This window comes from Neofelis nebulosa, chromosome 4, assembly GCF_028018385.1.
Source record: "Neofelis nebulosa isolate mNeoNeb1 chromosome 4, mNeoNeb1.pri, whole genome shotgun sequence".
NCBI lineage: Eukaryota > Metazoa > Chordata > Mammalia > Carnivora > Felidae > Neofelis > Neofelis nebulosa.
In genome coordinates, this window is record NC_080785.1 from 7178768 (window position 1) to 7206697 (window position 27930).

The window sequence follows — 27930 nt, forward strand, 5'->3', positions numbered from 1 at the left end:
CAGGAGATTGTTCCTCTTAGGATGTACATGATGGAATATTTTGGAGTGAAACACCATGACGTCTGAAATATTACCTACCAATGGTTCGGCCAAAAAGAAAAAACATCTACATATCTAAGGAGAGAGAAAGAGAAGGACAGAGACACAGAGGGAGATAATGCGACTGTGGCTAAGTATTAACAACCGGTGAATTCTGGGTGAAGTGTATATGGATATTCATTGTACCCGTCTTTCACATTTTCTGTACGGTTGAAATTAAAGGGGAAAATATCAGTTCCACTCAGTGATGTATATTTGTAAAGCCGATACGGCTATGTGCTGCTAATGTTAAAGAAAGTGTGCTTTTAGAAACAATCGGACTTTCCCTGCCCAGATCCCTAAGACGCACGTATTCGGTGATCCTATTTCCAGAGATTTCAAAACAGGAAAAAAGCCAGGAGTGCAAAGATGTTCCCTGCAAGCCAACCATCAAGATGTCTAAATAAATGAAGGCACCTCAGTTGCCTGGAAGACTGTCCCCTGATAGAATTATAATGTGAACCGATAGGGTCACGTGGAAACGCTGAGGCGACACTAACGAAAGGGGGCAGCAGAGAGCAGCAGTCGCGGGCGGACCTGCATTGCCGGCGCTCCACTCCCTCCCTCCCAGGTTTGTGATTTAGGACAAGCTACGGAACCCGCTCTGAAGCTCAGAGCTTGAACCTATAAAATGGGGATAACAAACCTTACCTTTTAAGGATTAAACGCCTTGCAAGCCCTTAGCACCACCGTTCCTGGAGACGGGGAGCGCTTACTGTATGTGAGCCGTCACTATTCAGAAGGGACTTTTCTCACTTCTGACTGCAGGAATCTCAGTGCACGTCCCCAACTTTGACCTTTGCTGATAAAGTGGCCTTCGTCAAAACGTGAACATCGGGGACGGATACTTCTGCAGGGGAGCAGCAAGGCACTTGCGTGGGCCCAGGCTGCCCAGGGAGCAGCGGAAAAGTCCAGCCGGTCTGGGAACAGAGGTCTGTGGGCAAGCGCAGTGCCCTGAGTGTCCAGCTGGCCGCGGCCGCTCACGGGAGGCTCTGGATGCCAGCTCACCGCCTAGCACCTGGTTCTGTGCTCTCTTGGGGAGTCTCTGAAGGAGCTGCCACCCCGCCTCCCCCCAGCAGGGTGGCAGCAGGAACCGGGAACACGCAGGATGGCCTCCTGGGTAGGACAGTGGACGCTCCAAAGAGGCCTTTAGAGTTGCTTTTAGGAGCCAAGGGGCCAATCTCCAGTGCTCACCTTTCCTTTCGGGGCCTGCTGTTGAGTGCTCGTCCAGCTGTGAGTGCTCGTCCTTCCCTGCAGGTGGCACTGAGGCCCGGAACCGAGGCCCCTTCGGTCGTCCAGATCCCAGCTGGACCCTAGGAGGCCCGAATTGCCGGGATGCCCCTTCCGGACGCCCTGCCTGGGTCTGACTGAGCCAGCGGTCCCCTGTGGTTTGATCGACAGTGAAAGGCATCCCAGACTGGAAGAGCTTTCTTTTCGGCTCGCAACCGCCTGAAAGTCAATAGGTGATAGATTGATGATGACAAGTAGATAGGTGGACAGATAGCAATGCTGGGCCCCACTTCAGACCAGTAGAACTAGAATGTGCGTAAGTGGGCTCCCACCAGATTGCTTTAAACCTTTCCCAAGTGACCCCAATGTTCACACAGGGATGAGGACAGCTGTTCTAGGGTCTTGCCCTCCATCACCTTAGAGGCCACGTCCAGATCACCACCATGCCGGAAACGTTTTACAGGCTGACAGTGGAGAGCTGGCGTGTCTCAGTACCCGCTGGTGGCCGCAGAGTCTCTAGGACTAGGAAGGAATATCTCTAACTTCTTTCCCGTAGGGAGGCATGACTGTGATCTCGTGGTTCGTGGGTTCAAGCCCCGCGTCAGGCTCTGTGCTGACAGTTCGGAACCTGGAACCTGCCTCGGGTTCTGTGTCTCCCTCGCTCTCTGCCCCTCTCCCTCTCGCACTCTGTCTCTCTCTCAAAAATAAATAAAAATAAACATTTTTAAAAAAGAAATTTCCTTTCTCATCCTAGTTTATTTATAGATGTTGGCTCTTATCACATGATCTTTCTGCCGCTATAGAGGTGACCACATGATGTTTTCCTTTATTATTGTGAGTTACCACTAGCGATTTTCAAGTGGTAAGACCATCTGTGAATCTCTGTGACAAACCCTACGGGTCATGATATTTTATTCTTTTTATAATTTGCTAGTTTGATAAACTTTTTTTTTTTTTTTTAGAATTTTTGCTTCTATGTACACTTCTCTAGGTTAGCTTGTGATTCTCTCTCGTACTGTCCTCAAGTTTTGGTTTCAAGATTGTTAGTCTCATAAAAGGAGGCAAAAAGCGGGTTCTCTGGAATATTCTGTGTGGCAGTGGACTTGTTTGCACTCAGGTCAGCCAGGAGCCATCCGCCGGCCTACTTCTCATGGTGGGGGTCAGGCAGAACTAGATTCTTCTCTGTCTCCCCCCGCCCCCTGCCCTCGCCAGGTCCCTGGGATCCCTGAGTTCAAAAAGTCCTCTCAGTTCCTTTTTGCCAGAGACCACATCTCCCCGTGCAGTGGGCAAAGGAGACACACACGTGCTGAAGTGCACACAGATTTTTCACCAAAATCTGATCCTAGGTTTTTTGGGGAACAACTGCAGAAGGGTTTTGTGCTCGTGGGGCGGCGGACCTGTGGGATGAACACACAAATCAGGCAGTTTCTTATCATTCATTTTATTACTCATTTTCCACATTCTTAAAAAAAAAAAAAAAAAAAAGCTTGGGGCGCCTGGGTGGCTCAGTCGGTTGGGCGTCCGACTTCACCTCAGGTCATGATCTCGAGGCTCGTGAGTTCAAGCCCCGCGTCGGGCTCTGGGATGACGGCTCGGAGCCTGGAGCCTGTTTTGGATTCTCTCTCTGCACCCTCTCCCACTCACACACTGTCTCTTTCTCTCAAATATAAATAAAAATAAAAAAAAAAATAAAAAAGCCTTGAACTTCCTGTATGGTTGGATTGGATCTGGACCGCGGAGGCTGGGCTGGCCCTGAGCGTCCTTGTCTGCGGCGCAGGTGAAGGCTGGAACGTGTCCCCCTGCGGTGGAGGGTGCGGGCATCGCCAGGGTGCAGTGCTCTCGCAGGCTCCGCCAAAGACAGGCAGTGCAAATGCAAGGTCACTCACGACCTCTGAGCTTGTCTGTTCCTTCGCGCCTGCTACGCAGGGTCTGTGTGACGGCTGACACTGGTAGAGTCCACAAAACCAAACCTTAAAGTGCCGTACAGAGGTGGGAGCAGACCACCTCCACGGCCGCCGCCGAGAAGGGGGCCAAGGGACTGGAGGCCGGCGGGCAGGACAGAGGGAGGGCCGAGCAGGGGAGCACAGAACTCTCCTCCTCCTGACCGCACCCCCTGACCCTCTCCCCTCATCCCTGTCCTACCGTTTCCATTGGCTCTGAGCCGTGCCCCGCATGGCCCACCGCAGCCCGAAAAAGACTCATCTTCCTGCGGTCTTTGAGTGGAAAGCCTAGAACCTTTCCGTTCCGTGTTCTCTTACCAAGTATGGCGACATGTGAAGAGACTGCCTACTCCAAACATCCTATTTACATGATCTGACAGACGTTGGCTTCTGAGACGATCACCTGGGGACTCATTCCCGTCCTGAAAACATTTAACGCTTCCCTGCCTCCCTGCCCGACCCGACCCGACCCGACCCGACCCCACCCCACCAGGGTGTCTGTCAGCCCCAGGCCCTCCCCCTTCGGTCCCACATCAGCAGCCTGCTGCGTCTGTAGGGGCAGCCAAGGGAACAGGCCAGGCCCTGTGTGTGTCCCCAGCGTGCTGTGTCCCTGATCAGGCACGAGGCATCGCTTGTGCCACCATCGAGCGCCTTGGTCCTGGCAGCAGAGCGAACCATGCCAGGCCACGCTTGGCGGCCCTTCCTGGGCATCAAGTATACACACACAGTTCCCGAAAATTCTTCACATCTAATAAGGACTAAAGTGGGAACATAAGGCTAGAGCAAAAGATCTGACCCTGGGGAAGGACAGGAGGCACGTGACAGGCAAGCCTCCCAGTATATAACCGAGTGCCACCTGAGGAGGGGGGCCCAGAGCAGGAGCTCTCTTCTCCCAACACAAATTCGAGAAGACTAACTCAGTCCATCATACGTGTTATGGTTTGAACTGTGCCCCCCAAATTGGTGTTGATGTCTTAACTCCCAATACCTAAGAACGTGACCTTATTTGGAGACGGGGTTTTAAAGAGGTGATCAAGCCACAGTGAGGGCACTCGGGTGGCCTGGTCCTGCGCAGCCGCCCCCTCACACGAAGGGGAAATCTGGAGATCTGTGCCCAGAGAGAAAGCCACGTGAACATGAAGATGACCACAGACAGGCCAGGAGAGAGCCCCGAGGCCGACCCTCCTTGCTGCCTCGGCGCCTCGGCGCCTCGGCCACACCCCGACCTTGGACTCTGGCCTCCACACTCTCAAGGGTAAACGTCTGTTGTTTGAGCTGCCTGGTGAACAGGAGCCACTCTTCAAAGGAGTCGTGTACGAATTCCATTCCGCAGCTGACTTTCCCAGCCTTCTGGGAGATTGCTGACTTCTCTGGAAGCGTGGAGAGGCAGGAGCTGAGCCGACTGGGTACTCGTGCTGGTACCATAACCGATGGCAGGAGCCCAGGGCCTTTCCCTCAGCACCCCACTTCTCTAACGTCAGACTCCACATGGGCAAATCCAACTGAAACAGTGGGGCTTCTCTCCGAAGGAAACCGATGCCCCTATTTACCAGGAAAGCAAGAGCCAAGCCCCGCTTTGTGCCGAGATCAGGAAGGGCAGGTGCCAGGAAGAGGGGCTCTCGTGGTCCCGCTGCAGCTGCTCAGCCGCGCCGGGCAGGCGTGCCTCCCACCTGCGTGCCAGGACAGATCCAGCGGGAAGGACAAGACGGGGAAGCAACACCTGAATGAACCTGAGCCAAGGAGGCCAGGGGCGTGGCTGAGAAACGCACCCGACAGCGGCCTCCCTGAGCAAGCAGCATCCCGGAGTCGGAGGGCGGTGGGGTCAAGGGCCGAGCTCCCAGCCCCTTCACGGTCCAGAGGCGGGGAAGGCTGGGCTGGAGCAGGATGAGGGCGCGGGACGGCACCTGGGGGAAGTGGCCAGGGTCGAGCTGCCTTCGGCAGGGCTGAGCTGATGAAGGTGGCTAGGGGCCCCCCACCTCAGGCCCCTACACCCCCCACCCCACAGTTCCTCCCCGAGGGCCCTCTGGACCCCCACCACCAGGCTGCTGGGGTCCTTGGGCCGGCCCCGGGTCCCAGGAGGCAGGGCTGCCACACACGGCGGCTCGGCGTCCACACTGGCCGTAGCACAAGCCACCTGCGGGGGTCCGGCGGTAGGCACTGAGGAGCTGGGGGCACTCTGCGGACCCCCGGCGTGTCCGAGGGGGGCATGCGCGGTCACCATGGTGTGGCAGCTGCATGCTGAGGACAGGGGCTGCTGGGAAGGGCTGCAGTCGGGGCCAGAAGGTTCTGCTGTGGGGGCGTCTGGAGGCAGCTGAGGAACCGGGCGGAATCTTCTGCAGGAGAGGCCTGAGGCGTCACCAGCCCTGCAGCCTTCCACCTGGCCACGCAGGATCTTTGGTTTCGGCCTGGCGGGGCCCTTCTGTCTCCCGTAGGGCAGGTGTCTGTGAGCAGGGCCACTGGCCCAGCGAGGTCCCCGGGAGAGGGCCCATGGCCAGGAAGCCTGGCACTTTGGCCCAGGGCCCCGAGGGCGCCTCCCTAGCCGATCCACCTGCGTCCTCATAGTGGCTACTTCCTGAGACAGGCCCGCCAGGGCGGCGGCGAGCCGATCCAGCTTCTCCGAGAGGGCGGCACCGAGGCCGCGGAGTTCCTGCTGCAGAGAACTTCCGCAGGGGCACGGCTGTGGGGGCGTCTGCGGCAAAGCCGGAGGGATGGCGGCCACAGGGGGTGGCTCAGGCAGGCCTCTGGGAAGTGGCTTGCCCTGGGTCCTGGCTAAAACCAGAGCAGGGACAGAGAGTTCTCAGGCTGTCAGAACCTTTCTCTCCCCCCAGGGAGCCCCATCAGCTGCCCTATCTGGCATCCTCCGCATCCGCTAAGGCCTGGCTTTAGATGGGACAGAAGTGACTCAGGCTTGAGAATATCAATGCCAGTGCTCATGACATCAAAGGTAGCACATCTCCTGGCCGCTCCCCAAATTCACATACCGGACAAACTACAGACTGGGTCTCCAGCTTTCTTAGGACAGCGGCCTTCCCACCTTCTAGGAAAAGGTTCTTTGTGCCCCATTTGAGAGCATGGCACCCCAGACCACCTAAACCTGCCCTAGCACATCAGTGGGCAGGGCCAAAAGAAACCTCAGCAGACAGCATGAGGCCAAGGCCATGGACAGCAGCTGGGAGAGGGGCCCAGGAGGACCAGACCAGCCTGGGGCGTGGACGCCTCTAGGGGCGTGGCCAGGGGACCGCGGCAGTACCCGGTGCTGTCGGTCTCAGCACATGCACCCTGGCCTTCACCATCCCCATTCAGAAGTCAGAGTCATAGGACTTGAGATCTCAAATTACTTAAAAAAAAAAAAAAAAAAAAATCAGCTAATCCTTCATCCGAAGGCCCCTTGGAACTGGTCTCCACCCCAGGCAAACCTACTAAGAAAACCCCATTACTGCCCCAGACTGGTGGGGCAGACCTGCTTTCCTCCACTTATCTGCATCCCAGCCCAGCTCTGCCCCCTCGTTAGCAACTCCCGGCTCCAAACAGAGGCGGACATGACTTGTGGGCTGCCTGGTCAGGTTCTTCCGGAAGGATTTAAGCTGAGGGCTGCCAATGCACAGGCAGGCTTCTAACTTCTGTCCCAGAGAGAGGCCATGGGCCTGGCAACCTTAGGCCAGCTCGGTGCTCTTAAAACAGCTGTACCTTGGGGCGCCTGGGTGGCTCAGTCGGTTAAGCGGCCGACTTCGGCTCAGGTCATGATCTTGTGGTCCGTGAGTTCGAGCCCTGCGTTGGGCTCTGTGCTGACAGCTCAGAGCCTGGAGCCTGTTTCAGATTCTGTGTCTCCCTCTCTCTCTGCCCCTCCCCTGTTCATGCTCTGTCTCTCTGTTTCAAAAATAAATAAATGTTGGGGCGCCTGGGTGGCTCAGTCGGTTAAGCGTCCGACTTCAGCTCAGGTCACGATCTTGCGGTCTGCGAGTTCGAGCCCCGCGTCGGGCTCTGGGCTGACGGCTCAGAGCCTGGAGCCTGCTTCCGATTCTGTGTCTCCCTCTCTCTCGGCCCCTCCCCCATTCATGCTGTGTCTCTCTCTGTCTCAAAAATAAATAAACGTTAAAAAAAAAAATAAATTAAAAAAAAATAATAATAAATAAATGTTAAAAAACAAAAAAACAAAAAAACAAAACAGCTGCGCCTCCAGGGGCGCCTGGGTGGCTCAGTCGGTTAAGGTTAAGCGTCTGACTTTGGCTCAGGTCATGATCTCCCGGTTCGCGGGTTCAAGCCCCGCGTCGGGCTCTGTGCTGACAGCTCAGAACCTGGAGCCTGCTTCAGATTCTGTGTCTCCCTCTCTCTCTGCTCCTCCCCTGCTCACACTCTGTCTCTCTCTCAAAAATAAATAAACATTTAAAAAACAAAACCAAACCGCTGTGCCTCCAGAGGGGCAGAGCCCACGAGCCAGCAATGGAGCCCCAATCGAGTTGCTGGTGTGAGAGTCTCGGCGCATACCCTGCAGTGAGGACGCGCGCCAGGGCCTCCCTCACGTGCCTCTAACACGTACAGGGAGGAGCTTCCCCAAGGTCAGGTGTGATGCAGAACCACATCTCTTGGGATGCCCTTGGCCAGATCACTCTGCATTACTGGGCCTCAGTTTCCACGTCTGTCTGTAAAGTCTCTTCGAACTCCAACTTTGACTCTCGGCATTATTTACTCTGGTCTCCTTGCCTCTAAAAAGTATGAGTGCTTTTATGAAAGAGCCAGCTATTTCTGTTAGAGAACACTGAAGTGAAATAAGCACCCTGGAGATCAAGGTGAGCCTCTTCCTACCTATGACCCAAAAAGCTTGGAAGGGCGCTGAGAGAGAGCGTTTCCCAAGCTCCTGGCCGGACTGCCCCGCGGGAAGGAGCTGAGCGGCAGGGAAGGCGGGTGGCCACTGCAGATGCGGACCCCCTGCCCACCCCTGCCTGCAGGACTCCTGATGCCTTGAGGGGACAGGGAAGCCACCAGTTCACCTGCAACACTTGGTCTTCCATTTGCAGGCCCCAGGCCCCTGGATTCTTCACTGACCCTGGGCTTCCAAGACAGGGGCCCATGGGCCGATCCAAGGGGCTGGCAGGGCCCCGGCCCGGGCCTTTTCTCCAGCTGAGGGGCAGGGCAGGGGTTCACAGCGGCCCCTGTAGAGAGAGCACAGAGCACCTGGGGTGTGGACATATATCATTTTGCAGGAGCCGTTCTGGCACGTGGATATTTGGCCCTGGCCTAAAAGCCTAAAAGCCACTGAGCTTGCAACTTTCAAACAATGTTAAATGAGATGCAAGATGGACACACAAGGCCTGTCAGGGAGTCCGGCTCTGCTGAATGACCTGCTGGGGCACGTGTGATGAGGGCAGACTGGATCAGTTCTGGAGTCTTCTGCAGCCAGGACCTGGCATCTCCAGCTCTACCACGAGGGGGAGGCCAGAGAGGGCAGATAGAGAGGGCGGTGACTGGCAAGCCCCCTTCCCCCTTCCCGCCCCCTCCAGGAACACGCTGGGGACGCCTTGTGGGCCACAGGAAGCCAGCCCGTGCCCAGGCCCACACTGCTGTTCCCCACTAGGCCCACTGAGCAGTGGGGAATGCGGTACAGCCTGGCTGGGAGCCAAGGACCGTGTAGAGCCTCTGGCCCGAGTTGGGGGGCGGGTAGAGCTCCCTTCCCCGACTGCTCACCCCACCCCTACCTCCTCCGCCACTGCTGCCCAGGGGGCCAGGCCGGCCCGGGATTTCCGAGTACACTTCTCTCCAGGGCAACTGGCACCTGCCTCCTGTCTTCTCTTCGGCTCTGCCTGCTGGGGGCAAACACCTGGTCGGGCTTGGACCGAGAGGCGAGGCCGCCCGCAATGGCACACAGCTTTTCCAGCCTTCTTGACGGCACAACCTCAAAGTCCTCCCAGGGGGGAAGAGTCTGACTGTTGACACTGTTTTTGTTTATTATCAAATTTCCCAGTGTACATGACGATCATCATCATATGTGCACACACATATACGGACATGCAGCCCAAGTGCCTGACCCCTGACCTTAAGCGTCCAATCGCCGAGCCGTCCATTCAGAAAACATCCATCTCAGAGAAACATACTGCCCTCTGCACGACACGGCAACTGGCAATCCCGCCCGACCCACGAATGCCCGTCTTTCAGAGGGCCCAGGGTGACTTAGGTTTAGGTAACTGGCCACTTGAGTGTCCCTGCTTCTCCCTTCCTGTGCCCTAATTCCCGCTCCGATGCTTTAAATTCCCCAGTGAAGAGTGAACCGGACAAAGCCTGACGCCCCGCCCTTGAGCCGAATAAAGGCAGAGCCCCAGGTTGGCACACTGTTCTTCTTTCCCTACCTGCGGCCACACTGTGCACCCCTCAGGCCTACCGTGTACCCTGCAGGGCCTGTGAGTAATAGATCCGTCCCTCCAAGTTCCCTGATGGTTTTTGCTGACATGCATCCTATGACAGAAGAACCACAGGGGACAGGCCCGTTAGGTAAACGTCTGTGGGGCTGGCTGCCTATGAGTCGGGGCTGGGTGGGCGCCTCAGGCTTCCTTGTTGAGAGCAGCACCGCGGGTAGGCTCGGACCAACACAGCAGTGTGTGTACATAGAGATGTTATCAGTGCATATACTGTGTATGTATTACACGTATGGAATGTATACGGACTAAGTTCACTGCCAGGCTTCCTAATTAAACACACTCGTTTAACAATCCTGGGCCCTGGGCCCTCCCTCCTCTCTCAGACGAAGCTCAGCTGACGGGGAACTCAAGCATGACAAAAGTAGAGAACTTCCTGGTAAGAGTCAGGCAACATGGGGATCCAGGCCCCTCTCGGGAGACCCCAGGCTCACCTGCATGGAGGCCGTAGGGGGCCCCGGTCTCTGCTCTCCGTGGGCCTTCACCCAGGCTGCCGGCTGTAGGGGCACCGCCGGGGCGTGGGGACAGGGGGCCAGGACCCCTGCAGCTCGGAAGGCGGTCCCTCTCTGGCAACACAACCAAAGCAGGGGTCAGGGCGGAGGCTGTGCCTGTGGGGCCCGGCTCCCTGGCCTCTCCCTGTCCCCCCCACAAGCTCACCCTGTGGAAGGAGCTGCCACAGCTCTTCTCCCTCCGAGCTGCTGAGGCTGGAGCCGGAGCCGGAGCCAGGGCTGGGGCTGAGGCCCGGGCTGGAGCCGGAGCCGGGGCCGGGGCCGGAGCCGGGGCCTGCCAAGCAGGCAAAGTGCAAGGGCCTCCCGGGCAAGATCCCCTTCAGGGAGTTCTCCAGGCAATGGAGTGGGGAGGGCTTCGTGGCTGCCCCTGGGCCATGACAACAAAAGAACACTCAGGAGGACCCTCTACCTTAGCGAACAGGCTAAGTCCCCCTCCAGCTCAGCTGACGGCCCCACACAAGCGCGGGTAGACGCTGAACAGCTCCCACTCCTGCTGGCAGGCGGACAGAAGCGAGGCTGAGCCTGGCCGGACTGCTCCAGAAAGCCAGCGGGGAACCTTCCCGGAGTCTCACGTCCCTGGTTGCAGCCAGGCCTGCACCTACCTGCACCCCACTCAGGACCAGCGGTCCAGAGCAGAGACTCAGTTATGTCCCCAGGAACCTCACCCCCCACCCCAAGCCAGTTCTTTTCTGCTGGGAATATTTAGAAATACCACACTGAGCCAAACAAGTCAGACCCTGCCAGCCCACTCTGGCTGGGCTCGGAGGGAACACTGCTGTAAGTGCAAAGGAGCAGTGGCACCAGAGGAGGGAGACCCACCCCCCCTTGGCCCCAGGCAATCTCTGCAATAAAGGAAATGACCAGTCCTCTCCCAGAGAAACCCAACGGCTGCATAAAAACCATTCTCCTGCCTTCCTTTCAGCGACCCGGGTCACAGTCTTCTTTCAGCACACCTCGGATGCTCCAGCCAACAGCTGGAGGGAGGTTGGGGAAGGCCCACCTGCTCTAGCACGCAGCTTGTGGTGTGGAGCATGCGGCCGGGGCAATGGCGGGAGATGGAAGGAACAGAGGAGAGGGAAGGGGAAATCTAGTCCCTCATGGAGGATTTTATCTGGAGGGAAGGGCTGCCACTAAACACAGAGGGAGATGTCAGCTCACCATCTTGGAGCCACCGCCACGGTCCCGGCCTGGTGGCCCCGTGGTCTTTGAGTCCTCGCTGGTAACAGATGGGGACACTGCTAGAGGTCAGCGCCTGTGGGCTGGCCAGCCGGAAGCTCCTTGTGGGTGTTTCCCCCTGGCTCTGTCCCAGGTGGACTGGCTCACAGGCCTCGCCCCTCAGTCCTGTTTCAATGAGAAGCCAAAGGGCCTGTCAGCCCCATGGGGCATTGAGACAAGGAAGTTACTGGACAGAGAATAGTTTCTGCCGCTGTTGGCTTCTTGGGCACACGAGCTCCAGGTGTGGGACACACACCAGGCCTCCAGATGCTCCCGGTAGCCGCCCAAACCTTCCAGGACCTCTTCATTCCCCAGACCCAGCCACCTGCACTCCTGAGGGCCCCATAGCTCAGCGAGTGTTCTGGACAGCAGAAGGCAGGCAGGGCCGGCACAGACAGGATAGAAAGAGCAGGCCTGGACCCAGAGTAGTGTGTGGTGGGGCTGGGTATCCTGCCCTGACTGCGCCCACACTCAGATCCTGGCAGCGCTATTTGGCTTTCTGGCCTCACAGAAGCCCCTGCCAGGGCCATCCCCAGAGCATCTTGTCTCGGGGCTGGAAGTGGGCCTGCCGGCCGCGCAGGGACGCAGGGTGGGGGTTGGCAGTGTGTGAGTCGCCTTGCCCTGCTCTCAGACACCGGGGTGGCCATGCTTTACCTTCCTTATCTGCCGTCCAGTTCTTGGGCTCCGCTCTCTGTGGCCCCCTGTCCCCCGCTGAGGACCAGGACGAGGCTGACTGTGGCCTGGGCACAGGTATCTCTCTGAGACAGTTCTCCAGGCCCTGGAGTGGGGAGCTTCCCACTGGGCTTCCTGCGAAAACCCAACATTTGCAATCCTGGATGGTCAGAGCACAGTCTCTGTGAACCCCGGGAGCCTGGCTATGCCCTTGTGTGCGGGGCAGCTGGGGTCCTGGGGAGGCGGCATGGAGCGCTGGACCGGTCGCGCCAGGCACCCGGTCCCAAACACATGTCAGTCCCGGCTCTGGGCCAGCCTGCTTGGGCTGGCCCTGGAAGAGGCCAAGCTGTCTGAGCCGGAAGATGAGCCACAGACACAGGCCAGGCTCCCTCACAACACCCTGCTCCACCCTGGCAAGGGAGGCCACCATGCTGCTTCGCCCACAGACAGCCGTGAGGACCGAACGCCATGAGGCCCCCTCCACTACACAGAGGAAAATGCGTGCCCTCGCCTCTGGACATGACGCAGCAGGTTGAGAAGGCCAACACCAGTGCAGTCACAACTTGGGAAAAAACCCAAATACATCGCGAATAACGCATTTCAGGTGCCAGAGCTGTGCAAACAGCAGGAAGTGGATGGGCCAAAAGTCCAGAAAAGGAAAGGCCCTTATCTACGGGAGCTGCCGCCATGGCCACGCTCTTTCCTGAAGGCGTCTGCACACACTGGGCCAGGCCAGGCACAAAGAAAGAGAGGGTACCAGAGCTCTGGGCCGCCGTGTGGTGCTAGAACAGCAAAGTTCAACAACAGCAGCCCCGAGTGCGGTTCTCCTGAGTTCCAGAGCCATAGAGGGAGCTGCAGAGCTGGGCTGAGAGCTTCCAAAAGGCAGCACGGCCTCTCCTGCAGTTTGGGTTTCTTAGAAAACAAGGTGCCCCGAGAGAGGCTGCCCAAACAAGCAACGTGCCAAGCCCTGTGACTGACACTGTCCGGTGGTTCAGAGGAACGGGGTGTGGCTAGTGTCCAAGAAACATGCAGAGAAAGTTCAGGAAGGTGCCAAAGGCAAACGGTAAAACAAAAAATGAGGTGGGGGAGCTGTGTAGAGCAGGCAACCACCTGTGTGAGGGAACAAGCAGCTTGGCCACGCACGGGACGCCCCGGAAGGGGAGAACTCACAGCAGTGGTGACCCGGGAGGGTGGGGGGCGGGGAGGCATCATCTCTCCTACACAACCTGTTTTAGCTTTTGAACGAAAACCCTGTGATTACCTATTAAAAACTAAAAGTTGGGGCGCCTGGGTGGCTCAGTCGGTTAAGCGTCCGGCTTCGGCTCAGCTCATGATCTCACAGTTTGTGAGTTCGAGCTCCGCGTTGGGCTCTGTGCTGACAGCTCGGAGCCTGGAGCCTGCTTTGGATTCTGTGTCTCCCTCTCTCTCTCTGCCCCTCCTCTACTCACACTCTGTCTCTCTCTCTCAAAACTAAATAAACATTTAAAAAATAAAATAAATAAATAAATATAAAATAAAATCAATAAAAAATAAAAACTAAATGTTAAAAAGAGAAGTTGGCTGCATTTGGGGAGGAAAAAGCCCCCACACCAGCAGCTGACCGTGGCAGGATGCAGGAATCCGGGCTGCCGTGGATACTGGAGCCCCCAGTGGTGATCTGGAGGCCCCAGCTAGCCTGGCCCAGAGTCCTGGGGCAGCTCTAGGCTTTCCACAGATAACACATGAGGTGAGCAAAGGGGGACTGAGTGCAGACAGGGCAGTGCTTGGACTATTCAAGTGGGTAAAAAGGTCAAGAGGGGACCCCACAGAATCCTGCAAGGTTCCAAAGAGGTGTGACAGCTCACAGTGGATGCCTCCCCGTTGGGGCACCTAGGACAGACACAGGTCACCACAGACACTCCTTAAGGTGGTTTTACATGAACCTGAACCTCTGAACTTTTTTTCCTAAGTCAGAGGTCAGTTTGATATCATAGGCATTTCTTTATGGCTGGGACAAGGGAGAATTTGACACTAAAGGAGACCCTTTTCTATTTTTTAAGAGACCTTAGATATCGTCCTGCCCCTTCTGAGCCTAGTGGTTAAAATGGATACTCCCCTCCCCACCCCTCAACCCCCATCCCCCATTCTCCCCCTCCCACCCTGTAATAAGTCCTGGGTTTGCTCCTGCCTCAACATCCCCAGCTCTGCTCCAGACACTGGGTAGGGCGGCCAGACTTGGTCGGGTCAGATGATGTGGGCAGGGGAAGAGCCCACCCTTTCCCAAGACTGACGGCCGCAGGCCCGGCGGCTCACCTTTTCCAGGCTGACGCCCCTGGCTGCCCCCTGGGCTCTGGAAATCCAGGTCCCCATCGGTGCTGCTGGATGAGGAGAAGCTGGTAGGGGTGCTGTGGGGACCTGAGGGGAGGGCAGGGCTGCCTCTCACATAGCCCTGCAGACTCAGAGCCAGAAGAGGCCCCATAGCCACCTCTGCAGGAAACAGCACAGCTGACATCATGAGAAAGCCACTGGGCATGAGGTCCCCGGGGCCCTGGGTGGGCACCAGGAGACCTACCCCACAGGATCTCCCACAGGGGTTTCCCCGTAGGCTGGGGGCTCACGGCTCTGGTTAAAAAACCCGTGGGAACCCAACTGTTGGTCTCCTGGGACTAGAAGGTAAGCCAGAGCTCTCAGAGGAGGCAGTGTGCAGGAAGAGTTGAACTGGTTTCCCCCACATTCAGGAAGTGCTTGGGGGCAGGCATCAGTAAGGGAGCTAGAGAAGGGCATGCACCTCATGGCCCAGGATGAGGAGTGGGGGACCTAACGACGTCCTCAGTGTCCCCCTATGCCATGCGCAGGGACAAATGCCACCCTGTGCCCAGGGCCCCGTCTACCTTCACTGTGTGATCTTCGGGGCTGCAGCTCGGGCCTCTGAGACCCGGGATCTCCCGGCTGAGGGCTCCGGAACCCAGAGGTGGCCGGCGGCTGGGGAGGTAACGACCCACTCAGGGGAATGCCCTTCAGACAGGCCTCCAGGGCTTCCAGGGGCGAGCTCGAGGCACTGCCGGCTGGGACAGGGGAGACGGCCCTATCACCATCTCGGGCACATTCCCCTGGCCCGGCCCCAGGCTGGCTGCCCCAGCCTGCCTTCTGCAGGGGTGACAAGTCCTGCACCAGGCATGGGGGCCTGCCAGGCAGGACACCCTGCGGGGGACTTTGATTTGTTCTCTGTTCCTACACGGGAAGGACACAATCTGTACCCCAGGCCCAGGGGTGGGGTGGAGAGACTCGCTAGTACATAGGGGCCAGCTTCCTGGCAAGCAGGGAACCTCTGCAAAACTCAAGTCCTTACAACGGAAGGCTCCTTACAACGGAAGGCTCCTTACAACGGAAGGCTCCGGGGCAGGCGCCCGGATTGAGAAGGATGTGGGTTAAGAGAGGGGAGTCACTGCCAGAGAAGCACGGCGTGGTCCCTCCCTCCTCCCCCGTGGCCTGGACCTGCTCCCTCTTCTGTGGGTGGGCAGAACCTTGTTGGTGGGGCTGAGAATCCCACTGGGGAGGACTCGAGCAGATGCCCCCAGGCCTCACCTTGAGCTATGGGGCCCCAGCTGGGCACCTGGACCGCTCTGGTGTCTCTACTGCTCCCCTGGCTGCTGGTGGCAGACGGGCTGTGGGTCCATTTGCCGGGTTGACAGGACGCAGGCACTGGGGGGCTCTGGGCCCGGCTGTCCTCTGTCTTCACCACAGGGGGCACGCCGCCAGCTCCTGGACCAGGGCCGGGAGGAGGGGTCTGGGGGGGCCTGGGCCCTGTGGGAAGCCCACACGAGGCCTCTGTAGGGTTTGGACGGGGCTCCCAAGGCCCCTGGCCTCTACAGCAGTCTCTGGCTCCAAAGCGGTCACTGTTCACGGACTGACATGCGCCAACTCGCACTCCCATCTTGCCCCTGGCCCCTCTGGGGCACCGCCTCCAGGGGGTTCTACTGAGGAAAGCCACATCAGCCTCCTCCGGCGGCACCAAATCACGTCTTTACCCCAAGGCCAGCAAGCCCGTCTCAATTCGACTTTCCCAATAGTCTGAGAAGCTACTGAGTACCAGTGAGCTACAGTGAGTGGAAATGCTACCCCAGCCCACACGAACACGAGGACAACGCCCAATTCGAAACTATGCCCCAAGTGTGTACGGGGAGCCAGAGCCGTGTCTTCTGTTCTTAGCCTCCTACCCCTCCCTATGCCCCCTTCCTCCCTTCTGGAACTCTCAGCCCTACTCTCACAGCCACGCTGGATGGTGATCACGGACCGATGAAGCGCCTCTGACATGCCGAGCCGACATGACAGGGATCGCCCCCAACATGCGGTGACCCCCACCTACATGCAGAGGCCAGGGCCTGAGGGCCTGGCTGTGGAACCCTGCTCAGAGTGGGGAAAGGAAATGGACGGTGTCCTGGGGCCCTCCCTGCCTGGCCAGTGGCCTTTACCTCCAGAACTCCTCCTGTAGGCCCCTGGATCCTCCTGCATGCCCGAGGGGCTGGGACGCCCATGCGGGGTCTCGGGGATCTCCTTCAGACAGTTCAGCAGACCCTGGAGGGGACAGTCCCCGGAAGCTGCCTCTGACTTCACTACAGGAAAAAGGAGCATACTTTCACCCTGGGCCCGGTCATGACGCGCAGCCAAAAGCAGCCAATCCAGGTAAGCAGTTAAAAGGGTTCGGGGCCAGGAATCTAGAGATGTGGGTGTTCTCGCAGCTCATTCAGATTTGCACAGGCCGCTGTCAGCTTGGTGCTCGGTGCTCGGTTTAAAAACGCCTGCCTTCACGCCTCCCTGAACCGGACGGCTGGAGGGAGGGAAGATGCACGGGCACGGCATGGAGGCAGGGCACGCAGCGTCACCGCAGGTAGCAGCGGCAGGAAGCGAGCTGACAGGCTGCGACCTGCACGTGGCTCCCTGGGCCCCGAGCCGAGCTGGCATCTCTGGACCGAGCTTCTCACAAGCAAACATCAGTCCGTCACCGTACTGGGCCTCACAACAGCCCCCGAAGGGGGGACAGTTAACCCCTTTTACAGATGGGGAAGCCAAGGCTCAAGGGCTTCAGGGGCCGGGCACAGTCTTCACAGCCACCAGGCGTCAGACACCGGGCCGGCGCTCCCGCCCCCACCATGCCGCCCGATCCCCCAAGCCCCTCCAAACACGCACTTAGTGCCAACGTGAAGTGACAGTCACGGCTCCTCCTCAGGGGTCCCGTATTAAGACGGGTGAAAAAACACACGAGGATCTAGGGCCGAGTCTGTTTTTGAGTTTCCGCCTACGAGCTGACCAAATGCCGTCCTCCCAAGAAAGCCGCCTGGCTCCAGAACGAGGACACTGAGGATACTGGAGCAGCCACGTTGGGAACGATCCTTTGGGAAGACATTGCTATTCGGAGAAAGAGCTACCGAAAGGCAATTTGGGGGCTTCAGAAACCTTAACCTGAGGAGACAGGTCCCCGGGGGACTCACCTCCCCAGGGCGGGCTCCCAGGCCCCAGCTCTGCTCTGGTTAGCTGAGAGGTGTCCCGGCCGGGGACAGGAGGCAGTGAGCGTGGGGACACCTCAGGGTGCTGGGGCCCAGGCACAAGGATCTCCTTCAGGCAGTTGATAAGGCCTTGCAAGGGGCTGCTCCCAGGAGAGATTCCCACGGCACCTACAAGACCGGCCAAGGTCAGTGCAGCCTGATGGTGGCCTTCAGAAGGTCTGTGTGAGCAGGGACAACATCTGCTGTGTAGGGTGGTCAGGGGGCTGAGATGAGAAAGCCGCCTGACACGTGTGTGAGCCAAACGTGCCTCCATTTCCCTTCCCCGCTCAGCTCTGGGGCAGACCCCACTCTCCGCAAAGCCAGCCTCTCACCTGTCCCCATGGGCCCTCTCTCCTGTTTCCGGTGACCCTTCTTCCTGCTGGGGCTACAGGTGGGAGGGCTGGGCTCCCCACCTGGGGCTTCGGGGCCTTCCTTCTCTGTAGATCTTGGTTTGTCAGCAGTGTCTGTAACAGGAGAGACAGAAAGGTCTTTCTAGCCCTGGCTCCTGGTCCTGAGGAACTGACCCAGATTGGTCCCCACAGAACAGACCTCTCAGCACCTCAAATCCCTGGGGGGGCAGCCAAGTACTAGAAACTTGGATTTGCGGCAGGGCCAGCTCCTGCGGGCTTCTCCTAGGAGTCTGTCTCTGTTTCCTTCTGGTGTCATTGTAAGCACCAACACGGCTTTCCCTGAATAACCTGGAACCCCCCAATTCCAGCCTCTGACTTTGGCTCAGTAAGTCGCTCCAACAGCCTTAACATGCAGGACCCAATCTTGCCCTCCTGCTTCTCAAGTCTGAGCACATGGACCCCCAGAGCGAATCTGCCAGACGACACCTAAAGTCACAGGCTAAATGGGGTCTGTTTTTCAAGGGTGTCAATTTTAGTCCCTCTTCATTTAAAATACTTTAAAAACCAGCTATTCTGACAAATGCAAAATTGGCAAGAATTTCTGAAAATACAATGAGACTCCAGAGGAATTCTAGTGGCTACCCTCACCCTCCTCTGCTCTCAGCGGGGGGAAGGTCTGAGACTCCGATCAGGGGCGCACAGGTGTCCCCTTGCCGATGGGCCTGCATGTTAGACACTGCCCTCAGCTGACTGCGCATGAGCACACAGAGCACAAGCGGGGCTGGGACAGAGGCTGCTCAGGGACCGAGCATCACACCTGCTCTTTGGTCTACAGACAGGGAACCTTGTCCCGTTCTCTGGGGAGCCTGCCCCCTTTAACAACAAGGGAAATTGAGTCCTAGAGATAACAGAGGGCACAGAGTCCAGTCTCCCTGACTCCAGGGTCCGAGACCTGCCCCTGCTGGGTCACACTCACTGATGGGGAGGGGACTGCCCTGTCCCCCGGCTCCAGGAAGGCCGCTGGACGATGAGCTGCTACTAGATGTGGTGGCCAGGCTGGGCCAGCCAGTAGACGCATCTGGAAGGCAGCTGAGCAGGCCTCGGAGAGGGCATGTCTCCACGGTCACGGCTGCTATTAGGAGGAAGGACAGGACGCTGGAAGCCAGAATTTAAGCCCAGCAATGGGTAAAAAGCCCCTGACACTGTCCCATCCGGGCCCTTCCTTGCCATGTTCCAGTACCAAGGCAGTATCCTCTGCATTGTCATTCCTGGGCTCTGGAATACAGATTCCCAGCCACGGTCTTGTTCCCATAAGATCCTCCCACCCCATTTTCCGTTTCATTTACCATCCACTGAGCAGGCTCAAAGGCCAGGACTGGTGGGGACAGACTTTGAGAGAAGGTGCAGTCTGAGCTGACAGCACCGGTGAGCAGGGGGAGGGAGCAAGAGTCTGGGGAGGTGGGAAGAGCACGGGCTGGGGGTACCGAGCCCAGTCTGCGTGGCTTCCTCTTCCTCATCTACAGAACAGGGACTGGCCTCAGCTGCCACACAGGGCACGACGCGACAGGGCCATGAGGTGTGGCTGAAGCCACGTAGAAACCACCATGAGAAGAGTCGGGAGCCACTGTCTCACCAACCACCCATGCCTTCCAGGGGGCGGACATGCTCCCGGGGCTCGTGAGCCAGGGACTCCGCCTAGGGTCTGGCAGGAACTGGGCAGGCACACAGCTTGCAGCCTGAACTTCATCTTGTGGAATGCAGCGGCCGCTGTCCGACTTACCCTCGGGGCTGGCCCGCTCCCCGTCCAGGCCGGCTCCCCCGCTCTCGCTCTCGGGGTTGACCTCCCCAAACAGGAACTCTGGAATCTCCTTCACCAGCTGCACCAGGGCCGTGAGGTGCAGGCTGTGCGGGGGCGCTCCTCCTGCCAGAAAGGCCACAGTGAACCCCCACACCCTCTGTCAGCTCCGCACTCACGCTTCTGTGCACGACATCAAACCACGTCTCATGTCACTCTCCTACCACGTGAGTAGCACGTGGAGTGACTTCTGTCCCAGAAGTAAAAGGATCTGCCTGGGCACAGCCAGGACTCGGGGCTGGGGACTCGAGGTACCGTCGCTCAGCACCTGGTACTTCTCGGAGGGGAGCGCCAAGGAGGGCTGCCTCCCCCGCCCCTCCCGGCAGCCAGGCCCTCTGCCCTTCCTGGCACCTGTAACCTCCCAGACTCACCCAGGCTGGGCCCGTGGGCCGTGTCAACCATGTGAGGTCTGCAGATGTCAGCCCTGTGGCAGCACCCTCGGGAGCTGCAGGCTGGCTCTGCGTGGTTGGTGGTGGGAAGGGGGCTTGAGTAGGTCTCCAAGGGTGACCCTAGGTTTCTTCCTAGCCCTGCGTACAATGGGCAACTGTGTGCCAGGTTCCCAGCCCGGGGGGGCAAAAGGTAAAAAGTCGCAGAGGGCTTTGGGCGTAGAGTGTGGCAAGGGCTGAGGTCATAGTGGTCCCTGAGTAGAGCCAGGGCCTGAGGACCACCCAGTGGAAGGGACAAGAGTGAGTCCCCCTGGGCCCAGGGGGCCAGAACACCCGACGAGGCCTGACCCTCATCTGCCAGGATTACTCACCCAGGGGGTCTCCTCCCTGGGGAGGCTCCTGCCCCTCACCAGCGTAGCTCCTGCCTTCCATGGTTCCAGCAGGCTCCGTAGGAGACAGGAAGGCAGAGAGGGGGAGCAGCTCAGCTGTCCCTGGGAAAGAAAAGAGGGAGGGACAGCCCCCTGGGAATGGAAGCTGGCCTCCACCCAACTACACACAATCACACAGCTGCTTACGTGAGTGTTCGGTGTGACCACCCAACCCCAAGAACCGCAGGGCCATCGGATGCTCAGAGACCAGCCTGCTTCGCTCCGGAGCACCCGCCAAATCTCACCCAGAAACAATGGCAAAGAAGATCAGCGAGGCCCCCAGCGAGGCCCCCAGCGAGGCCCGAGGCTCCCGGAACACCACTTCTAACTGTGTCCATTTAGTAGGTAAGACTAAGGCCCGCCGGGCCCAGGGCGACTCAGGACGTGGTGCTGGCCCACTGGGCGAGCGGGCTCCTTACCCAGGGACAGCAGCGTCTCGTAGTTCTCCCGCATCACGTCCTGGTACAGCGCCCTCTGCCCCTCCCCCAGCAGCTGCCACTCGTCCTCTGAGAAGCGCACCGCCAGGTCCTGGAAGGCCACGGACACCTGTGGGCACAACCTCAGGGGAGCTGGTGGTTCCCGTCTGGCGACACCAGGGGTACACCAGGAAGTGGGGAGCAAGGAGGGCTGGCGGGGGGCTGGCACGTGGGGGCAGGTGAAGGGGTGACAGGAATCTGCTCAAGAGACAGTGATGGGGTTTGGACTGTGTGCACAAAGAGGGGGGCTGCAGCCCTGACCCCGGGCCCCTGTGAATGCGGCCCTTTTTGGAAACAGGGTCCCTGGCGATGTGGCTAAGGTGAGGTCATACTAAGGTAGGGTGGGCCCTTAACCCAGGACGTCCTCATAAAAAGGAGACACGGTCACACAGGGAGAAGGCCAGGTGACAACGGAGGCAGAGACTGAAGTGACACAGCCCCAAGCCAAGGAAGGCCTGGAACCACCGGAAGCCAGGAGAGAGGAGGAGGATCCTCCCCTAGAGCCTTCAGAGAGGGGCATGGCCTTGCCCACACCCTGGTTTGAGTCCTGTCGCCTCCAGCACAGTGAGAGAATTCACTTGCTGGGTAAGCTGGTTTGTAATCCTTTGTTACAGGTTCCCAGAGGAGCTGGTACAATCCGTGGCCCTCAGCCTGGGCCTCAGAAAAGGTCAACTCCAGGCTGGGAAGTCCAGCCAGCCCTGAATTCACCATGTTAGAGAACCCCTGGAGGCAACAAGCAAGCTTCACCTTGGGTGTGCAAGGACCTGGGATCCTATCGCTACAGCATATAAAAAAGTTGACACATAAAACGGATAGTAAGGACGACAACAAACGAGACACTCCACGCTTTTTAGTGGGGAGGACCCAACAGTCAGGAATCAAACAAGCAAAATGTTTACATTGCTCCTCCCTGTCCCACCCCAAGGAAGAGGGGGAAAGAGAAAACCTCAAACAACTCACAAGTCTAGAGGAGGCAGACCCTCCCACAGACAGATGGCTGGGTGCCTGTGAATGAAGAAAACCAGTGGCCGACGCACCTGTGCTGTATTCGTGGCCCCTGAACTTCAGACCCCAAATCTTATGGCCACAGTTCTTCTGTAGACCCTCTGGTCCGGCCAGGTAGGACTCTGGTTTCCAGCTGTTTTGCCAGAATCGAGGCCTGTGCTGGGCTGAGCCTGCCCCCACTTTCCTGGTCTCACCTGACCTTCAGGGCCCCAGCCAGCCACAGTGATTGCCATGGCCACAACCCATAGCATTCACCACCAAGCCCATGCAGCTCGTGGGCACTACACTCTAGCAGGAGATGATGCCACCCAAGCCCTTCCCGGCCACCGTCCAGGGCTCCCTGCTCCCACCTCCACACTCACCCACTCTGTCCCCCTCCCTGACCTTTCACTCTTTGGCCCTCTAGGCTTGGAGCCTGGTACACCATTATCCGTTGTGCAGAGAAGGGCTCTGAAGAAACCTGGGACCACCCTTGGAGAGCATCCCCTGCTTTGTAAGATAAAAGAAACATTTTGTCCTGACTTCTTTAGAAATAATCATTAAGTGGGCCTTAAGATGGCTGTGAGACCCCAGATGACCAGCATCTGATAGGTATGAATTTTAAATTACAGCAAAAATTCACTTTGTGCAAATTAAGCAAACAGAACGTAAATTGTGGGAAGGGTCCTTCTGGTGTAGAAATAGATGCTCAACTATTTGTAAGAAAAAAATTAGTGAATAAAATGAAAACACTTCCTAATCAAGCAAATAATCTACTGCCTTGTTTCATCATCTCAAGTCAGCGACTTTAAAAAACCATCACTGCTACCAACTCTCAGCATTGTCACCCATGGCATCTGTTTCCCACTCTACCCGTCACCCTTTGACAGTGGGCACCACATGGTCACAACCACTGCCCTCCGCTCCTCTGCTGAAGTGGTCGGGACCCCATCCACACACACACGAGGCTTGAGGCAGCCTCCCCACTGACCACCTACCTGTCTTTGGTCCCAGAGGTTCCCATCCTCCCTCTACAGCCCACTAGGCCAGCCAGGAGTCTCTCTGGAACTAATCTCCACCTCTCTGGCCCACGTATGCTCGCTCACTCCCAGGAACACGCTCAGACATCCTCAAAAACATCTTTCAGAGAGCCACCCCCATTTCTTTCTGGCTTTTGGACATATACAATGTAGTCAATGGTAGGGTCTGTGCATAACAACTAGCAGAGCAGGCCTGAGGCCACCCTGCTTACAGGCTGGGCCTGGCCAGTGTTAGGGAACTTGGATTTCAGGAGGGTGGTTCACTGGGCCCAGACTGTTTGCACAGTGTGGTTCATGCTGATCATTTACTTTCATTCCGGAACTCTGTGATTTTGTTCCATGTCAGGTGGAAGTGACTATGTGACCAGCCCCCAGTGAAAACCCTGGGCACGGAGTCTCTAGTGCGCCTTCCTGGTAGACAATATTTCTTTTCTTTTCTTCTTTTTTTTTTTTTAAAGTAGGCTCCATGCCCAACATGGGGCTTGAACTCACGGCTCTGAGATTAAAAGTTGCATGCTCTACCCACTGAGTCCCCAGCCAGGGAGCGCAGGACGCTCCCTTCCTTCCCAGAGCCCACAGCCCACTGTCTTGCTACACTCTCTCGTCCCTCTGCTCCTCCCGGCTACATCCTCTTCCTTCTCTCCCTCCTAGGCAAGGGGAACCCCAGGGCTGATGGCGCAGGGAGACACCTCGGTCAGAAAGTTCTCATCTGCACAGTAGACCCAGAGCCTCAGACTTGCCCTAACACGCCTGGTGTCAGAATGGTCACAAACACGGTCTTACTGACTGAACACACGTTTTTGCTTACACACTTTGATGACTACGTTTAAACGTATACAGATTCTGTTGTGATTATGTGCGTGTCCTTTAAAAGTAACACTGAAAAGGGGACGTGTGTCCTTTAAAAGTAACACTGAAAAGGGGCACCTCGATGGCTCAGTTGGTTGCATGTCCGACTCCTGATTTTGGCTCAGGTCATGATCTTACGGTTCGTGAGATCAAGCCCCACATCAGGCTCTGCACTGACAGCGTGGAGCCTGCTTGGGATTCTCTCTCTCTGCCCCTCCCCTGCTCATGCTCTCTCTCTTTCTCTCTCAAAATAAATAAACAATAAAAACATTTTTAAAAATTTAAAAGTAACACTGAAAAAACTTCTTTTAAAATGCTTGCAAAGACTACCATCTAATATGCTAAGAATACAACTACATAGGGTTCAGGGGAGTTTCCAACATTAAAAAAGAGGATCCCAGACCCAACAAGGTCGGAACCCCCTGTTAATTGCCCCATTCGCTCACTGCTACAGCTGAGGAAAGATGGGGAGGGGGCAGGGAAGGGCCATCAGGTCACAGTTATTTTGCTTTTATGCTAGCCATACAAATTTTTATTAAACTCTCACTCTGGCCAATATACCAGAGCAAAATAAGACATCCCCAGAACTTGGAAGCTAGTCAAACCAAGCCCGATGGGAGAGATTAGCCACCTGGAGAAGGCGGCCGAGCTGCGGGGCAGATGTGAGTAGTTTGGGTGCGCTGAACACACCATCAGGCTTCACGCCTGCAGGCTTTCACACCCAACTGTAGGACTGGGACCTCTGAGCTGACACTCGGGTGCCCTTTCTGCTGGGCTTAGTTGTCGCTATAACCAATAATATTAGTAAACCTTAAGAAAACAAGCATCAAATGGCTATAATTTTTAAAAAAGTATTATTACCCAACAAAGTTTGCTGTGACAGATCCTCAGTACAAATAAAGGCTCCTGTGGCCACTGCTAAATGGCAGAAGAGTCCAAATGGCATTGCTCTGGCTGGAGCGGGGAATGTGGGAGTAAGGACTCAGGACAGCCGAAGGACAGTTCTCCTGGGGAGTTAGTTTATCCGAAGAGGTAGGCAGACAAGTTATCTGTTTAACTAACTGAGTGAAAAATACTCTGTATCCTCAACTTCTCCCATCAGAAGCTTTTTATAATATGATGACTGAAAAAACAAAAGGGCTTTTGGGTTCAAATGATTTACTTCAGTTTGCTTATAATTAGGGCTGATTTCCCTGCCTCATTCTTGATTTACTGAATCAGGAGTCAGCCCAGAAATCTACATTTTCACACATTCCATTATCCTGACACATTCTCAGCTTAGAATCAGCGGGCAGGGGAGCACTATAGTCCAGTCACAGGCTGGAGTCCTGCCCAGCCTTGCTGGAAATGAAAAGTATACGGGAGAACAGACCTTTGCAAACAGGCTCGGCCCCCCTTCTTCCTAGAAGCCAGCTCTCAAGTGGAGTGCATTTGTGAGCTAAAAATCACAGGTAACAGCTGTAGACCTTTTAGGAGCAGGGATCATGAAATGCCGATTTCCACCCCAAACAGGATGGCTCTTCAATTTCCACTTGAATGCCTTCAGTAATGGGTGGCTCACCACATTTCCAGCAGCTGGTCCTATCGCTGGCCCAATCTGGCAGTTCAGAAGTTCTGGACGCACAGACAAGGTACAGCACAAGAGTTGGGGCTGGACCCCAGGAGCCAGGCTGCCAGAATTCCACTCCCTGCTTTGCTTCATATTAGCTATGGCATCTTGCCAAGCTACTTAACCCACTTGGGCCTCGGTGAACTCATTTATAAAATCGGCCTACAGCCTAGGGATGTTGTGAAGACTAAATGAATTAACACAGGCAGTGCCTGGACCAAATGCTGGGACACAGTTAAGTGTTATGATTAGTATTGCAGCAGCCAAATCTGTCAGCCTGACGTCCAGTTACACAGAATGAACTCGTCCACACACACACTACTCCTGACCTCGAGTGCCTCTTTATCTCCTGGCTAAATACACCCAGCTCTTTTAGACATCTAGAAGGGATGGTTTCCAGGTCTTTCACCATCTCAGCCTCAAGACAAATTCTTCAGGACAAAGTTCTTATAAAATGGAAATGGGAACTGACTGTGGCCAGAGTAGGTGGTTCAATCAATGGCCTCCCTCTGCCCAGTAAAAGCGGAGGCACAGTGAGGAGCGTGTGTGTAAGGGATGCAAACACGTAAGGCACAAATGCTTGCCTCAGGAGACGGAAACACGCTGTTGGCTTGCAGTCTGGACCCACTGTCCCCTGCGAGCCCTACCTCACCTCCTCTGTGACGCTCAGGCCTCCCTCCCTCAGCCGACAGAAGTTTTCTGGATTGACCCAGGATTGTTGTAACTGTGCAGTCTCCTGGCTCACTGACGCCATGCTGATCCTCCTAAAACATTCCTTCTGCCCTGCCACTAGCCCAGCATGAAAACCACAGCTTCTGTGCCTATAGGGCCAGTCCATCTTTCCACAGTCCTTCCTGGCCTAGACCCCTTCTCCCAGAGTGCCTCAGGCTTGGGTTCCCAGATCAGACTCTGCACCCTGCTGCTCCCCACTTATGGGCTGTGCTCACACATCCCTAGGTATTTGGGAGACACATTGGACAGGAAGACAGGAGGTCTTTCCCATAACTATCCATCTGACGGTAATCTCCTGCTCCCCAAAGCCACTCTAGCCACCTCCTCTATGAAGCTACAGGGTGTGAGGACCCTGGAACTTCAGATCTGAAAAACTGGTGGTCTAAACCTCTCTAAAAACTGGTTCCAGATCTTCCTGGAACATCAGATCTGAAAAACTGGTGGTCTAAACCTCTCATTTTGTAGAAAAGGAAACTGCAGCATGAGGAGGGCCTAGCACAGGCCCAGGGGACATAATCTGAGCAAGGGTGCCCTTGGGCTGCTTAACTGCACAGCCAGAGCTTCAGGCAAGGCTGCCTCTGCTCCCGCAACTTCCACTTTTCCTGCCTTCTCCCAGGAGCTTGTGGGCCATTAATGACTGGAGGTTCTGGTACAGTGTGGGCTCTGCCTGGCCACAGATGGCCCCAGCCACCATCTCAATCCCCGCCCACCTCCAAACCATGGAGTCTACAATTGGTTGACGCTGGCCCAACCTCACGGGCCACCAGAATTACAGAACTGGCTCCGGTCCCTCACCCAGGGGAACGTGCGACAATTCCCCATTAGGTATCATCCCGTATTCCCGGCACCTTCCCAGCCCCGCACGCAACTAGCCCCAACTGCCCAGGCTATGACAGATGGGGCTCTTCCTCCAGCTCTCGAATCTACACACCTTACCTGGTGGATAAAACCTGGGGCCTTGTTTCACGCCCCCTCCCCCAAGGGTCCAGGAGCCTACCAAATAAACGCATCAGATTTACTCATTCCCGAGGCCTTCGTGCCCACAGCTGCCAGGATAACTAGCAATTAAAAGAGGCCACGCCGAGGGAGGGCGATGCGTAACCCAAAGGAACGAGTTTCCAAAGGTGGAGACAGGCTCCACGTACAGGGTACTGGGGGCCGAGGACTGGGGAGGGGTTGGGGTCGTCCGAGGGGCTAGACTTCTCGCCAGGAAATCCTGCCCCGCAGGCCCGTCTGGCCGAACACAGCCAGACCCCAAAGTTGGCGGGTCCCGGGGTCTTCGCCCCGCCCTACCACCGGACCGCACCACGCCGCGCGGAGCTGACCGGCCGAGTTGTCCGTCGGTCCTTCTGTCCTCCTGGGTTCGCCTTACCTGGCGCGCCATTCCGGGACTCGACCTCCGCTCTCAGCTTCCGGCGCGGCCCGCGGCGCCCGCTCCCCGCCCGCAGACTGTGCCGCTACCCTCGGCGACAGCGGCGACCGAGGCCAACGAGGATGGAGGCGGGGCTGGTGGTCTCGGGCAGTGGGCGAGAGGCGACGCTGGGGACGCCCCGGCCGCCCGGCGCCCCCCACTCCCGGAGACGTGGTCCCACTTCCGCCCGGAGACCCCCGGCTTCGGCGGCCCGCTGGGCGCAGGCGCGAACTACCC

At 57.1% G+C, this 27930-nt stretch overlaps 1 protein-coding gene and 1 long non-coding RNA gene across 5 annotated transcripts; one reads left to right on the plus strand and one right to left on the minus strand.

Moving 5' to 3' along the window:
• Positions 1-2734: 2734 nt before the first annotated feature.
• On the minus strand, positions 2735-27876 carry KRBA1 (KRAB-A domain containing 1). 4 transcript variants are annotated; one of them, XM_058723905.1, is made up of 18 exons: positions 27655-27876; positions 21012-21138; positions 20536-20655; positions 19704-19844; positions 18900-19052; positions 17906-18037; positions 17520-17702; positions 16503-16643; positions 15616-15834; positions 14922-15095; positions 14344-14517; positions 12034-12186; positions 11323-11505; positions 10313-10531; positions 10090-10221; positions 8942-9049; positions 8237-8398; positions 2735-6017 (listed from the first exon to the last, which is right to left on the minus strand). In XM_058723905.1, exons 1-18 carry the CDS (start codon positions 27664-27666, stop codon positions 5095-5097), a joined length of 3456 nt encoding a protein of 1151 aa, XP_058579888.1. In that variant the 5' UTR covers positions 27667-27876; the 3' UTR covers positions 2735-5094. The 4 variants fall into 4 exon arrangements, with proteins under 4 accessions (XP_058579888.1, XP_058579887.1, XP_058579890.1 ...); XM_058723904.1 differs by having other exon boundaries at positions 18900-19055; XM_058723907.1 differs by lacking the exon at positions 17520-17702 and having other exon boundaries at positions 18900-19055.
• LOC131508776 (uncharacterized) lies at positions 22100-22594 on the plus strand. Its single transcript, XR_009260144.1, has 2 exons — positions 22100-22187; positions 22480-22594. It is a non-coding gene; the product is annotated as an uncharacterized LOC131508776 (long non-coding RNA).
• Positions 27877-27930: the final 54 nt, after the last annotated feature.